Source organism: Equus caballus, chromosome 22 (assembly GCF_041296265.1).
Source record: "Equus caballus isolate H_3958 breed thoroughbred chromosome 22, TB-T2T, whole genome shotgun sequence".
In the NCBI taxonomy this organism is placed as follows: Eukaryota; Metazoa; Chordata; class Mammalia; order Perissodactyla; family Equidae; genus Equus; species Equus caballus.
In genome coordinates, this window is record NC_091705.1 from 40,412,313 (window position 1) to 40,427,846 (window position 15,534).

General features: G+C 52.7%; 1 protein-coding gene across 7 annotated transcripts in view; it reads right to left on the reverse strand.

The window, feature by feature from the left end:
• NFATC2 (nuclear factor of activated T cells 2) overlaps positions 1 to 15,534 on the reverse strand; it is a 156,900-nt gene that overhangs the window by 126,672 nt on the left and 14,694 nt on the right. For 2 of the 7 annotated variants that reach the window (XM_005604787.4, XM_014735285.3), the window contains exon 1: positions 13,963 to 14,314. The exons of 3 other annotated variants lie outside the window; for them this stretch is intronic. Coding sequence is in view for 3 of the 4 variants with exons in the window: in XM_014735285.3 (XP_014590771.2) it covers positions 13,963 to 14,092 (130 nt within the window). In the remaining variant the exon portion in view is untranslated. Of the gene's footprint in view, positions 1 to 13,962; positions 14,318 to 15,534 lie in introns of those variants that run through there. 2 more of the 7 variants (XM_023626754.2, XM_023626756.2) reach the window with 2 other exon arrangements.

The following is a 15,534-nucleotide window of genomic DNA, read 5'->3' on the forward strand; positions in this document are numbered from 1 at the left end:
TCTTTTCCTCCCCAAGATTCAGAAAGTTTAATAGCAAGCAGGGAATATGAAGGTGATTTCTAATTATCCAATTCTCAGTCCTCTGGTGGTTTGACAGCAAATCTCACAGACAAACGGCTCGTCAGGAGAACGTTTCCTTACGTCGCGAGGTTCTTTGCTGGTTCTCCTTACACAACGGGCCACCCGCACAGACAGCCCCTCTGCCGTCATCGCCAGGCCCACACAGCACCGGGCAAGGCTGGTTCCATCTCAGAACCGCCAAATCTTCTCAGAAGCGTTTCCAAAAATCTTGCTTCTTTTACCACTTGCATGATCTTTGCTATATCCATGTACCACCAGTAAATATTATTTACTTAATATTTCAGTCACATATTACTTTAATAGTTTTTTATTTTAAAAGGAAACTTTATACCACGGCTGCAAATGGAAAATCGGTGTCACCTCCACAAATAGAAGGTAGGGTAAAAATACAATAAAAATAAAAGTTACTGAATTCAAGTCAGACACTCTGGCAGGCCCACGGCTCTGAGCCCGAGGCCTCCTCTTGCATCTCTCTCAATGCCCTTTTTTTTATTAAGGTATTTCTTTTCTTAAGGTATAACTTATATACACAGATTGTCAGTGTCGAGTTTGATGAGTTTTGCCAAATGCTATACATCCTTGTAACGACCACCACCATCAAGGTGTTGAACATTTCCACAACCCCAGAAAGTCTACCTTTTTTAAGGCTGGAGGCCGCGGTGGGCTGGGGGTGGTAAGTGGCAGACGGAAAGGCGTTACAGACACGTTAGCACCTCACGGAGACTCACCCCTTCGGACTAGTTCAAAGAGAAGTCGCCCTGAGAAGGAGATGGTGCTCACTATCCACAATGTACTCATCGGAGGGCCACATAAAACCATCTCAGCTGCCGTGGGAGGTGTGTGGCCCACACTCAAGGCGTCCGTGGTCAAGGAGAGGAAGAAGGGGGAAGCAGGGATGGGGGATTCGGAGGTTGATACTCTAGGGCCTCTGTGCCCCTGCACATGCTCTTCCCCTTGCCCAGAACTCCCTGCTGTATCCCCGTCCTCGCTTCTAGCAAGCCACTATTTGTCCATCAGGATTTCACTTGGGCCACCTCCTCCTGGAGGCCCTCCTTGATTCCCTAGGCTGGATCAGGCAGCTCTTCTTCTGTGTTCTCAGAACTTACAGAGCCATGTCATAAAGTCTGTCACTTACAGATTCACGTGTCCGTCTCCCCACTAGACTGTGAGCTTTCTGAAAGGCAGCGAGGGATCATAAGCCACTAATAATCATAGTGATAAAAACAGCAAAAGCAGCTAACGATTACTGAGAACTTGCAAGCCAAGGCTGTTGCAAGCATGTGACATGTAGTAAATTATTTAATCTTCACGACAACCGACGAGGTGGGCACTGTTTATTTCACTTTAACAGATGAGAAACGGAGACACAAAGAGGTGAATTAACTTGCCCGAGGTCCCGTGGCTTGAACCCACCGGACCTGAGAGCACCACCAACCCGAGGCCAGGGACTCTCAACTTCAGGACTACTAACACTGGGCCGAGATGGTCCTTCGTTGTGGGGGCTGCTGGGTGTTTAGCAGCATCCCTGGCCTCTACCCACTGGATGCCAGGAGCACCTCAGCCCCTCTCCCGGCCGTGACAACCAAAAGTGCCTCCAGGCGTCGCCGCAGCATTGCGCCCGGCCGAGATGCCCTGCTGTGGGGGTCGGGCTCCACGCCCCGCACCCGGCCTGCAGCGCCGAGGCCCCGAGAGCGCTGGAAGCATCCGGGTGCAAGTCACGCCCAGCCCTCAAACGATTTGGAAGGGGACGTCACTCCGCCAGCCCCGTGGGGAGCGTTTCTGCCAGAGACACCTGAGAGTCCTAATGATCACGAGCCTCCCTTTCAAAGTCCCCAGGGCTCACCCGACATCCCGGCCCGTGAGTGTTTGGGGACATCTCTGGCCACCTCAGAAACTACGGGACAAGAGTCCCGCGGAGGCTGCTCCAGCCCCACGTCAGCAAGGCGTCTGCCCTGGGATCCTGGTCCCGGTCAACACTCAGTGTTAGGGGACCCCAGCTCCACTGCCGTGTGCCCTAGGGGACCTCCGAGGGCTCGCATATAACACCGTGAGGAGGTGGGTGACAGCACCAGCCTGACAGTCCCCCCAATGCCCATGAAGCCCAAGACACATGGAATAATCGCTCAACAAACGGGCCTGTCAGTGTTCTGTCGTTACGGCAAGAACGACCCTTTAAGTGAGAGTTGTTCCCTTCTCTGCTCTCACCGCTTTATCTCACAGCAACCTGAAAGCGTGACGCACTCTAGTCCCCAGGGCCTTCGACAGCATTAAACAAGGAAACAGGGAAGAAACTTTTATAAAAATAAAATAGACTGGTCAGCGATTGGGGATTTCTCTTCTTCTGCCAGCCTTCAGAAAATATGGGGAGGAGGTAAAGAACGCCTCCAATGCCCCCTCCATTCCATGCTTTGGACTCTCTCCCCTGGGTTACCTGGGGATTTAGCTGATCAACTAAATCTTACTAAAGTGTTAGTGACTCATCAAGCTACTTGCCATAACAAAAATGACAATAGCTAACATGTCTATACCGTTTACTTTATACCGAGAGCCACTGTGTGTGCATCTAACATATATTCATGTTTGTCTCACAAGAACCCCATGAAGCAAGTGACACAGTTTCCTCATTTTACAATTGGGGAAAATGAGGCTCAGAGAGGCTGACTCATTTGCCCAAGGTCACACAGCTTCTAAGTGGCAGGGCCGGGATTCGGCCTCAGGCAGTCTAGCTCCTGTACCCCGGTAACCATTACTCTACCCTGCTTCTCATGAAAGGGGCTATATCCTGGATGGTGGCACCTTAACCCGCAACACAGGGAAATGAAGTGTCCCCAGAATAGGAACTTCTCTGGGGTCCCCACCAGGAGGCAGGTTGCCCCTGACAACTAAAGACACTGATTCCTTTCTTCTGGAATATTCACAGTCCCTCCATTTGCCCCAGGATTGAGTCAATGATTATTTTAAAAATCACAGTCAGGCCACACGGTGGTCTCTGCCAGCGCCTCTCCGCCTGGAGCCTCTTGTGGGCCTGTTGCTCACCCTCAGGGACACACAGCCAAGTCTGAGGCAGCCGTTCAGTGCCAATCCGCCAGCCAACAGATCGCTTTTGAAAAAAGGAACAGCAAGAGAACATCTTCTCCGCCTAGAACTACGGGCGGGTGGAATTTTCAGGAAGCAGAATAGAATGACCGAAATAGAAACCCAGCTAGGGAACCCACAGGAGGCGTCTGTCCTTTTGGGGGAGAAGGCGGGGACAACACGAACCGGGGCTCTCAGGCTTAAAAAACTTGGGGGAGAGGAGCTGGGGCGTGGCCCCGAGGCCAGAAGCCCCTCAGGCTGGCAGCAGGGCCCCAGAGCTGCGGGCCATCCCCGTCGGAGGTGACAGACCCATCACTGGATGAGCTCACACCCCGAGGTGCTGCGAGTCCCAGGCCCCAGGTTTGAGACATCACAGTCTGTTGCCATGGCAACGCTAAGGATGCCACAGCCTGGCACTGCACATGTGCAGCTGAAGGAGAGGGGAGAACATGGAGGGAGCAAAGCCTGCCTCCCCCGGCACGACCTCTCTCGTAACTTCCTGCGCGTTGGGGGCTGCAAGAAATCGCCAAGAGGAGCAAGAAGGCGGATGGATTTTTCATCTGGCGGCCTGCACCGTCTAGGAAAGAGCTCCTCTGAAAAGCTACAGTTGCCTTCAAGCAATAAACACTCAGAAAACTTTCCAAAGCGCCCCCGTGTCCCTACTGCACCCCCACGCACGCACGCAGAACAGTAACCAGACTCCCGATCAATCAATTGTGTGTATTAATAACGACAGAGAATCAGGTTGTCGCACCCGTCACCCAGAGATGACACACGCAGACACAAGGCTGAAAGGTGAGAAATTCCATCCAGATAAGTCAGGTCCAGAAATGCCAGAAGGGGACGGGAGGCAGTTTCCCACCCCGTCTCGTCCATGTGGAACCACTGGAAAAAGCCACCTTGAACGCTATGCTCTGTGCTGACCTCGCCCTCACGAAGACAGCTGTCTGCCTTCACCAGACGGGCCGAAAGAAGGGCTCGCTCCTGCTTCCCAGGCAGCCTGCCACGGGGCCAGGTGCCCGGGACACAGGACTGGGGACAATTTGGAAGCAATAAGCCTCACAGACTGGCTGCTGGCATGGCTGTTTGCAAAAACACATGCACCCACACGCTGACACGTCCTCCTTTTGGAGAGGGGTAGAGAAATGGATGGAATCTACAACGGGCATGCATCGAGTTCAGCTTTTCGAAATGGGGCGGCAGGGCCCAGGCATCTGGCAGACGTGAGGCCTCCTCTCCATCCTCAAATTGGGATGGAAGGAACCACCTCTTTCTGGCTTCAAGCCATTCCAAGCGGGCCCCTAGCCACTGAGAAATCCAGAGACCTCCCTACTTTTATTCATTCGAGCAGCTCATGTTCGTGTACAAGCCTTCCCACCTACTGTCTGCCTCTCTGCAGCTTACAACAACCTGCGAGATAGGTGCCATCAACACCTCTGTGTTACAGATGGGGAAACTGAGGCTCGGGGGTGCAGGGATGCACCCAATGTCAGAAAAACAGTCAGGGGCAGGGCTGGGACTCAAATTGAGGCATCACTGAAATGCAGTAAAATGCACAAACATTAAACGTATATCCCATGCCTTTTTACATATGTTTGCATCCATGTGTCCACCACTCCAGATAAAGAACATTTCCACCCCGCCAGAGGGTCCCCTTGGGCCCCATCCAGCCAGTAACTCTCACTCAGGGGACCCACTAGCCTGGCTTCTCTCACCACAGACTGGGCTCGCCTGCTTTTGAACACCATATAAATAAAAGCATACAGAATGCACGTGTCACGTCTTTCGCTCAACATTAAGCCTGAGCTTCATCCATGTCGTACGCAGCCAGTTTCTTTTTCATCCCTGTGTAGTATTCCATTGTATGATTACAATCGCCTTGCTGTACTGCCTCCATTTTAAAAAAGATGGTCATTTGAGATTAAACTTGTCATTCCCAGAGGTCCATTTCTACCGGAAGAGAGCTCCTCCACGCTTGCCCTACCATGCCTGCCACAGAACAGGATTTGGGCAGCTTCCTCACCAAAAGGAGAAGGAAAGATCTGGTCGGAAGAATTAACCAGAAATAGACTTCAGATAACCCACCCTCAGAAACAGGGCTCCCCATGGCTAAACCCATCTGTCTGTCAAAGGCCCCCACAAGGGGACACGGGTTGGGGCACAGTCAGCTTCCCTTTTCACGTCCTCTAACCGAATTAGCAGACCCCTCACCCTCACGCCAGCACCTCAAAGGGCTGCGCCCTTCTCGAGGCCCACAAGCCGGGGCAGCCTTTAAAGCTGATGCCCACCTGGGGCTGGCCCCGTGGCCGAGTGGTTAAGTTCGCGCGCTCCGCTGCAAGCGGCCCAGTGTTTCGTCAGTTCGAATCCTGGGCGCGGACATGGCACTGCTCGTCGGACCACACTGAGGCAGCGTCCCGCATACCACAACTAGAAGGACCCACAACGAAGAATATACAACTATGTACTGGGGGGCTTTGGGGAGAAAAAGGAAAAAAAAAAAAAAAAAAAGCTGATGCCCACCTTCCTTTCAGCCAAGTTGAAATCCAAGTGGAAACTTCGCCTTGAAGACAGTGGGGCCCGTGTAACCCTCGGCTGGGGGCAGAGATTTAGAATGAATACCTTACTGACTGACGGGTTCTTTATTTACACTTTTCCCCAGGAGTTTCATTTCGGTGCCACGTTCCCGGGGGCGGGCACACTTAATCAACGTCCCCTGCCAACCCCGGTCATTAATGACATTCCTCCTTTCTCCATGGCAACAGAGGTGATGTCACCTGCTGTGGATTTCAGACCTGCAGCCCACCTTCCTAGGATCACAGAGGTAAGCAGCCGCTTTCTGTAGTCTTTACAATAACCTTTGCAGGCGCTTCAGACTAAAAGGTTTTTTTCTCTTCGTTTCACATTCCTCCTTTCTCAGGCATGCTCAAGCAGGTCTGTTTTGATAAGAACCTTTATAAACCCTGAGCTCTGCAGCCACTTTCTTCCCTTCAGAAAGCTCACCTGGGCATGGCTCAATTAAAATTCCCATGGGGAGGGCTAGCTTTTAGAAATGCATGTTATTAATCAAAACAAGCCTAGCTGAGAAAATGCTCTTTCCCCAAACCTCAGATTAGGAGGAAGGGAGGGTCCCACACGACAATTCAGGAAAAGCAGTCTCTGCTTGTAGCTTACAATCTGTCTTTGATGTATTTCTTTTGCAGGGAAATAAAGCATTAAAAGTCCGAGGCACGGGGCTTTAGATGTAAATGCAAGTTTACAGGAAATACGGTGGACAGAGGAACATGTTAAAAGACACCACAAGGATGCAGCTGGCAAAATCCAGAATGTGAAGGCTCGCACAGGAAAAATGACCGTGTTTCTTCGACAAATAAGTGGCAAGCACACAGACTGACCAGGGCTTTCACAGAATAAAGAGAGGTAATGGCCGTGTCAACCAAATACAATGGGAGGATCTTCTCTGGATCTTGGTTCAAACAAATAACTGTAAAAGGACACTTGGGAGACAAGCAGAGAATCTGGACACTGGAGATTTGAAATTAAGTAATGATTGGGGGTTTGTTTAGGTTTGATCATGGTATTTGATTTTTCTCAAGAAAATAAGAGTCCTTATCTTTGGGAGCTATATATAATCTATTTATTAATAAAATATTATGCCATCTGGAACTCGAATCAAAGTAATCAGGGGTGGGGATGTCGAGACGATGCTGGGGGAAGGATGACACAAGACTGGCCTTATGTTGATAACTGGTGAAGCTGGGTGATGGGAACGTGGGAGTTAATTATACCATTATGTCTACATTTCCATATTTTGGAAAAAGTTCACGATAAAAGTTCAGGAGAAAGACAAAGGCAGTTCCTCTTGCTTTGGGGGAAGATTGTTGGGCTCTGCTCCGGGTGAGGAAGCAGACAGCCGCAGCCCCGTCCCAGGAGGAGCCCCAGCGCCTTGCCTTCCCCTCTGAGCTCAGTTTGGGAGCAATCAGCAAAAACCGAACCTCACACCAGCCCAGGGACGCCAAGTTTGGCCAGAGCTCTGTGGAGGCCGCAGCTATTTCCGGTGCTGGGGAGGGAGGGAGGAGGAAGTCCCTTTGTGGGGGAAGCCACAGGGCATCCATCACACTGCACTTTCCACGGCTACTCCTTCCTGGCCCTGGTTCAGGGGGTCCCATGGGGCTGGGACAGGACACTTGGGGAGGCCCCACGTTCCCAAGAGAGGCAGCCACAGGGGAGCCTCCCAGCCCTGGAGATTGCACAACCGAGAAAGCTTCTGCAGCCAGCCACGCTCTGGGGCTGAGGCAGCGGCCAGATGGGTTTTTAAAGTCAGAACGGAACGTGTGTAAGTTAGATAACTTGCCACAGCGCCGACTGCAGCCCAACAGCTGGTGGCTCCTTTCCAAGGACCAGACTCTTCAGTCCTGGCCCATCTTCTCTTAAGGCTCAGGATTCATCAAAGGCCAAAGCAAAGACCCTCTCCTCTAAGGAGCTAATGCTCTCCAGAAGTCAGGAGAGCCAGATTTCTGAGAGCCCACCGCCACAGCCACCGCCACTGCCACCCAACATTCACACACAGCGGCTGCTTGCACTCTAGACACAGTGCCTCCTGGAAACCTCACATCAGCCTGAGCAGGTGAGCACTGGCATCCCCATCTCCACGCACCGACGAGAAAACACAAGCCCAGAGAATAAAATCACGTGCCCTTAGGCAACCCACGTGTAAAGAATTATGCAACTTTTCATCCATTTATTTGGCTATTATTTATTGTGTGCCTGCTGGTGCCCGGTACCTTTGTTTGGCTCTGGTCACACAGGTAGGAGGCCACTGGTCAGAATTTCAAGCCATGACTCTCTGATTTCAGACCTGGCGCTCTCTCACTGCCGAGCCAATGGCCTCCAGAGCTGGAGGAACGTGTGCCCCAGGAGGCACGCACGACAATCCACTGCGATGTAGGAGGAAATATAAAAAGAGCAGAACTCCCATTTATGTCCTGTCCTTTTCTATTTTTTATTCTTGCTGCATGTTTATTACGAGTATCATCCCATTTGGATGGTAGTAAACACACAATTGATAATCACATAAATATCAAATATAAGGGATGAATGCCCCCCACGCTACCACACCCGGGACCCATCAACGCTGGGCTCAGCAGCTCCATCTGGGGTCCTGCTGCTCTGGCTGGCGATATTCTGGCTGTAAGTTGTGGCACTGGAGGCGGGGCCTCGGGACCCCAGCTGCCTGGGCTCAAAGCCCGCCCTGCAAGGCTCTCGGCAGAGTTAACTGACCCCTGAAGAGCCTGACTTCGTGGGGCCGGGGTGCAGCTGGAAGATTCTTACGTGCATCCACGACTGAAAACTACCGGCTACAGACGCTGAATCAAAATTCATTCAACCCCATCACCTCAGAGGGCTGCAGATCCTTGGGAGCCAAGCCAAACAACACCACTTTCGGGTTTTAAGAGCCTTCCCCTCGATCAAAGCCTAAGGCCACCAAAGACCAGGGGGCCTTTACGCTGGGATGACATGTTCAATAGCGAGGAATAATTAAGGCATCTTTCTCCTTATTTTCTTGGCCTCCCCGACAAGGCCACCGCTCAGTTCCAGCCCTCATTTCACCCTTCCAGCTGCACCTGGAGACACTATTTGTGCAAAGCCGGCTTATTAAGGCCTGTCCTTAACTCGACACAGACGGCAGTGTCTCTGAATGTCACATGTGTTCAGTGAACCTGCTTGCTTAGGGTAGAACTCTATTTTTAGTAAGCACCAAAAAAAAAAAACCCCATGATACTATACCCCAGCACCTCGTTTGTCCCCTATTTGTTAACCAGGCTGTGTCCCATATTGGCCTGGGGATCAGGCAGGGGCAGGACCACATCGAATTCATCTCTATACCCCCACAGAGCCTGGCACAAAACCAGCATTCAGGGAGCGTTTGCTGAAAGAATGAGGCTTTAATGGACCCTATGAATGGGTTAGAGCAGGTGTTCCTGAGCTGAAGTGCAGGTGGCATTAGGGAATGGCCACAGCAGGGTCTGAGACTCCACCTGAAAAACGGTATAAAAGGCACGTGGGGGCCCTGGGGGGTGCATGACGGGATGGGGAGTGAGTGGGTGGATACACACATGCAGTGTGCTCATGCGTGCACATGTGCTCCTGTAGTGTGTGTCCGTATGGGATCTGTGGCTTTCATCAGCTTTTCAAAGGGCTGTGACCCCAAAAGTTTAAGGATCACCAGAACAGACTCTACAAGCAATGACTAGGAGCCTGTTTCCCTTTCTCAAAGTTCAGAGTTGGCGCCACATGCGTGAGCTTCCGAGGAGCTGAAGGAGGAATGTGCCAACCCTCCTGCAGAGACCAGAAGTGCACATCCCAACACGTCAGTCCCCAACACAGCCCACAGGAGATCGGGCACCTCCAGAGGTCACCAGGGATTCCCAGTTCCCACCCACCTCTCCCAATGTATTACAAGTTGGGAGAAGTAAAAATTCATTGAAGTCACAAGCCTGCACAAAGGCATTAAACTTCTGAACCGCCTGCTGGCAGCCAGCACCCCTCTACCCTCCAAGGTGGGGTCGGTAACCCTGGTCAGGATGCCCACAGCCTGCCCTCACTCCTTCTGTTACTGTGGACTTAGCTTCTCTCTCACTAGAAGAAAATTAGAGTCTACTTTGCATGCTATAAGCAAATAAATTTGAATATCTAGACAGATAAAATGGATAATTTCTTAGAAAGATATAGTTTACAAAAACTGACTCCAGGAGAAATAGAAAGTGTACACAGACGGATTCCCATGGACACAATAGAGAAAGCCATCAAGAACAAACCCATAAAAAGGCACCAGGTCCAGATGGCTTCACAGGGGAACTTTATCACAACTTTAGAAACCAGATAGTCCCAACAACACGTAAACTGTTCCAGAACATAGAAAAGGAAAGAAACCTAACCCTAACAGCACACAAAAGGGATGCGAGAGACAAATAGCACTCATGACACTGCTAAAAGAAATCCTAAATAAAATTGTCAAACAGATGCCACCATAAGAAAACAATACACAGTGACCAAGTGGGGTCTATACCGTGTATGCTTCAATATTAGGGAACCCGTTAACATGAGTCAACATATTAATAGATCTAAGAGGAATAAAATCCTATTTTCCCAGAGATGCTAAAAAGTCTATGATGTAACTCAACTCCCATTTCTAATCAAAACTCTCAAGAAAACAGGAATGGATGGATACCGCCTTAACATAATTAGATACGTGCATGCCAATCCTAAAGGTAATACCAGAGGTGCTCCTGCTGGGGTCAGGAACGAGGCAAGGATGCCCACCATGCCCACGACTGTGTCACATGCTACTGGAGGTACCAGTCAATGCCATCAGACAAGAGAAAGCAGAGGCACAGTTAGAGGCCCCAAGTTAGCGAGGGCAGGGGCTGAGTCTTATTTCCTATTATATCCAGGATCTAACACAACAGGCGCTCGATAGTTAGCTGGATGAGTAAATGAATAATGGCTCACACTCATGGAGCACCTCTATTAACAAAATCAAGAGGTTAATAGAACGCCGGTAATGAATCACACCCTGTGTTAATTGATTTAAATGGATTATCCCATTCAAGGCAAGCAGTCCTCTGGGGTTAAGCTCTTTTTTTTTTTTTTTTGAGGAAGATTAGCCCTGAGCTAACTGCTGCCAATCCTCCTCTTTTTGCTGAGGAAGACTGGCCTTGAGCTAACATCTGTGCCCATCTTCCTCTACTTTATATGTGGGACGCCTACCACAGCATGGCTTGCCAAGCGGTGCCACGTCTGCACCCAGGATCTGAACCAGCGAACCCAGGGCCGCCAAAGTGGAATGTGTGCACTTAACCGCTGAGCCACCGGGCCGGCCCCTGAGGTTAAGTTCTATTATTTGAGCCATTTGACAGAGGAACAAACAGAGGTCCAGAGAGGTTACATAACCTGCCCAAGGTCACTCTGTCGGTACACGTTTTAAATTCTGACCTCACCATGGTGCCAGGCACCTAACAAACATCACATGTGTCTCTCATGACATGAGGGGACGAGGGACCCTCACACAGCAGTTAGAATGCAGGCTCTGAAGCAGGGCTGTCAGCTTCACATTTCAGCTCTGCCATTTACCAGCTCTGCTTTCTTGGGAAAAATCCTTCACCTCTCTGTGCCTAAGCGGCCTCCTCTGTAGAACAAGTGCCCACTGCTAGGGTTAGAGGGGTAGCACACAAGCTAAGCAATGTCTGCTACATGCTGAAGCTCCACAAAACGAGCATCTGACTTCCCCCAAAGCCCCTAACTACTGTCCCCAAGTTCTGACAAAGGCTGTCCCGTCGGCAGTCCTTTTCCTTCCTCGCTTTTTACCAAGCTCATGCCCAGAGCCAAGGAGAATGCCTCACAAGCACCATCAACAGCCTGTCACCTGGGACAAAGCCCAACAGCAAGATCAGGGCTGGTGTCGACCGCTGGGGAGTTCCACCACGCGGACGCAGAGAGAAGGGACCACTAGTAGCATCTGGGTAAGCCAGAGCCAGGCCCACATCTGGAACAGCTCGCTTTAGCCGCTCAGGGCTCATGATGTCCCCTCTCTTCCTGAGCCGTGACATTTCTGTGCTGCCGACTTCCCAGCAAAGAGTCATTATTTGGCAGATTCCAGAGCACAGCTCTTCAGGGTGGCTGCACATGGTCACGTCTTTCCAAGGAGCACAGTTTAGAAAGAGGTGACCTCGCGGTGAGAACCCTGACCAGCACCACCTCCGCCAGGTGCTCACGTCAACATCCACAGTGAAAAGTCCTGTTCACGGGATGTACCCTTGACACGATGAGACGGAAATGGCCACTTGACCTCTGTGCTCTTCCTCGCCAAAAACCCACAGCCCCATCTATCCACGAGAAAAACATCGAAAGACCCTAATTGAGGGACATCCGACAATGTACCTACCAGCGCTCCTCAAAACTACCAGGGTCATAAAAAACGAAGACAGCCTGAATCGTAAGAAAGCATGGACTTCAGTTCACAATAATGTATCAATACGGGTTCATTCATTATAACGAACGTACCACACTACTGTAAGATGTTATAATATGGGGAACTGGGCGCGGGTATATGGGAAATCTGTATTGTCTCTACAACTTTTCTGTAAATCTAAAACTGTTGCAAAAAATAAAGTTTATTTAAAAAAAAAGAAGAAAAAAACAGATTCCCGGGCTTTCACTGTGGTCCTTTAGACACTCATCTGGTAGCCACCAAGCACCACATGCCAAGAAAAACTATAAAAAGCACCTCCCATCAGATTTGGCTTGGAAACTATTTCCCCGGAAATCTCCCCCCTGCGGAAAAAAAAAAAGTGAGCTGACTGTGACTCTGGGAGGGGTGCATTCGTTCTCCGCAAAACATGACTTTAATCTGAACGAACAGAAAGACCACTGATGCTAGATGGACCGTTTGCAGATTCTTAATTGTATCTTTTCAAAGCAAAGGATGGCCTCCAGATTGCAACTCGAGAAGCCTGGTGTCTTTGGCTGGCTAATTATTTCCATCTCCAGCCAAAGTACAGAATAATGACTAATTACCATCTTCCCTTTGTATGCAAGTGGACCGGGTCCCCAAAGTCAAGACAAGGCCCTCACCGAGGGCGGCCAGAGAAGACGTAGACCGAAGGAAAGTTAGAACGTCTCATTCACCTGCCTAACACAGCATCTCTGGCAATGGGCGAGCCCCCGGGGGATCTGAGCATCTGTGAAAAGGCCTCCTACGCAGACCAGCGAGCACAGCCCCTTCCTGCCCTGCGACGCAGCCAAGCCCCAGTGCATCTGGAAGTTACCACCAGGCCTGTCCCTGGGGCCTCAGCAAGCATTGGCTAGGCTGGGCTGTCAAAATCAGGAAGCCTGGTTGGGTTTTTTGTTTTTTTTCCAAGACAGCCTGCTAACCAGAAAAATACAGTGAGGTTGAGTGTATGACCTCCTCCTCCTCCTCCTTGTGACGTTACACACGTGAAGGGACAGCCCAGTCTGGGGAAGTCCCAGGTCCCCAGCCCCCAGGGGCAGAGGGCGCTTGAAGGCACAGGCTGACAGGTCATTTACGCGGGAACAGCCCGCTTCTTTCTGAGTCCACCCCCAGTTGCTGCTCCCCAACCCCTCACATCCATTAGGACTGCCGGGTACCAGATCACCTAAGAAAGCTCAGACGGATCCATTTGGTGTGCTTTTGCACACGCAGCAGCAGAACCCAGGGAGGAAATGGGCCGGCCTCCTAACGGTGAAATCAAACCACGCTCCAGCGTGAGAGGCAGACAACCTCTTCCTTAGTTTCAACACCAAGTCCCCAACAAACGCAGCCACACGCAGTGGTGCCCAGGGGAGGAGGACCGGCTTCCTGCCACGATAATGAGGTTCAGAGCAACCTCTTTTTGCACCAGCCCCGTCCCCACTGAACTCCCTTCTTTGGCCTCCTCATCTCCTCCCTCCAAAGTCACATCAATCACTTCCGTTGCCCTCTGACGACCCAGCAGCAGTCAAGAGGCCAGCTGAGCCCCCGCACCTTCGGCTTTGCTCCCGGCGACCCTCAGGGAGAAGTCACACGTAACTGGAAACTGACGCCCCATGGGGCAAGAGTGAGCTACCGCCCCCTAAGGGTGGCAGCAGTCCCTGACGCCTTATGCCTCCCTCTCACCTGGGGAGAGGCATCCCCCGCCAGGCCCCCCAGGAAGCGCGACCTCTGCAGCAAAGAGGCGCCCCGCGCCCACTCCCCAGGCCCAAGCCCCAGCCCAGGCTCGGGGGCCAGGCCCGGGGGGACCCTCCACCGACCTTCAATGGGATTCAAATAGACATAATCGAAGAGCATGGAGAAGTCGAACTCGTCTTGGGGGCTGCCCCCGGGCTCGTGGCCTGGGGCGTCCCCGCCGTCGGGCTCGGGCTGCGGCTCCGGGGCGTCCATGGCGCGCAGAGCGGCGGGAGGGCTGCGGGGCCGGGGGCGAGGGCGGGCTCGGCTTTCTCCGGGCCCCTCGCCGGGGGCGGCCACGGCGGCAGGGAGCGGGGCGGAGAGGTGGGTCGAGCGGCGGGGTCACCGTCCTCGTGGGGACGCACGCCGGGTCCGGGGATGGCGCGCCTGGCGCAGCGGGTCCTGGACGCGCCCGGGGAGCTGAGCGGCGGCGGCTGCGGCGGCGCGAGCTTCCTGCTCCGGGAGGCACCTGTTGCAGCGCGGAGAGGGGAGGCGGGGACAGGGCGGCCAGGCCGGCGGGGGCGGGGCCGCCACCCGGGGACCTGGGGGAGGGCGGGCGGCCGGGGCTGGCCGGCGCCCGGGAGGAAAGAGGCCGCCCGCCGGCCCTGGCCGCACTGGCCGGCCACCGCGCTTAGCAACCGGCCGGGGCCACCGCCAGGCGCTGCCTGCCACCCTCCCCACCGTGAGCGCTGTCGCCCCGCGGGACCCAGGATCTAGACAGGACAGCTGCTGCCACTGGGAGTTTTGCCCTGCGTGGCTGCTGATGCCAGCCTTTCCTGCTTTGTCTCTAAGGGGAGAGGGGGCGCACCCACTCCCTTCTATTGCAGACCTGTGTCTGCAGGTGCCTCTCTGTGCCCACAGCTGTGGCATTTTTGTCACCTACAGTTCAGTCACCTGCCTATGCCTGGACTCAGTTTCCCAGGACCTGGGAAGGAATCACAGATACTCTGAAAGCACAAGTCCCACCCTGACATCTAAACTCCTTGGCCACCCATCCTGTCACCTGCCAGGTGCTGGGGACCCAGCGTGAACCAGACACTTCTGCCCTGGGAGCTCAGACCCTGGGCCGGGGGAAGCATGAAGCAGATAAGGGAACAAAGATCATCCCTGGAGGGTGTCAGGAGAGAACTCTCCGCAGGCAGGGGGTAAGGGCTGGGGGCTGGGGAAGCTCCAGTCCCCTCCACGGTCAGGTAGGGCCTCTCTGGGAAGCTGACATTTGGAGGAATCTGATTGGTGTGAGGGAAGACTGTTCGGGCAGTGGGAACCAGAAGACAGCAAAAGCCAGAGGGAGCTCAGTGTGCCGGAGGCAGAGCAAGGCGAGCAGGTCAGGTGGAGCGGCTGGCAGGCAACAAGCACACCTGGATGCTTGTTAAAAACACAGATTCCCAGGCCCCTCGCTGACGCTTCTGATTCCACAGATCTGGAGTAGAGGCCCAGCAAAGTGTACTCTTAAGCCAGCAGCCAACGTGCATGTTACGAACAGGTACATTTGGAGAACACCACCTAAGAACCCAGTACTGCCGCCCACACTCCCAGATGTCTTGGACCAAGTTAGCTGAAGTCAGAAAGCAGACTCACAGAGGGAGGAAAGGAGATGAGAACAGTGATCTTCAACCCTTCCAGCCCCTCAGAACCACCTGGGACGCATTTTTAAATGC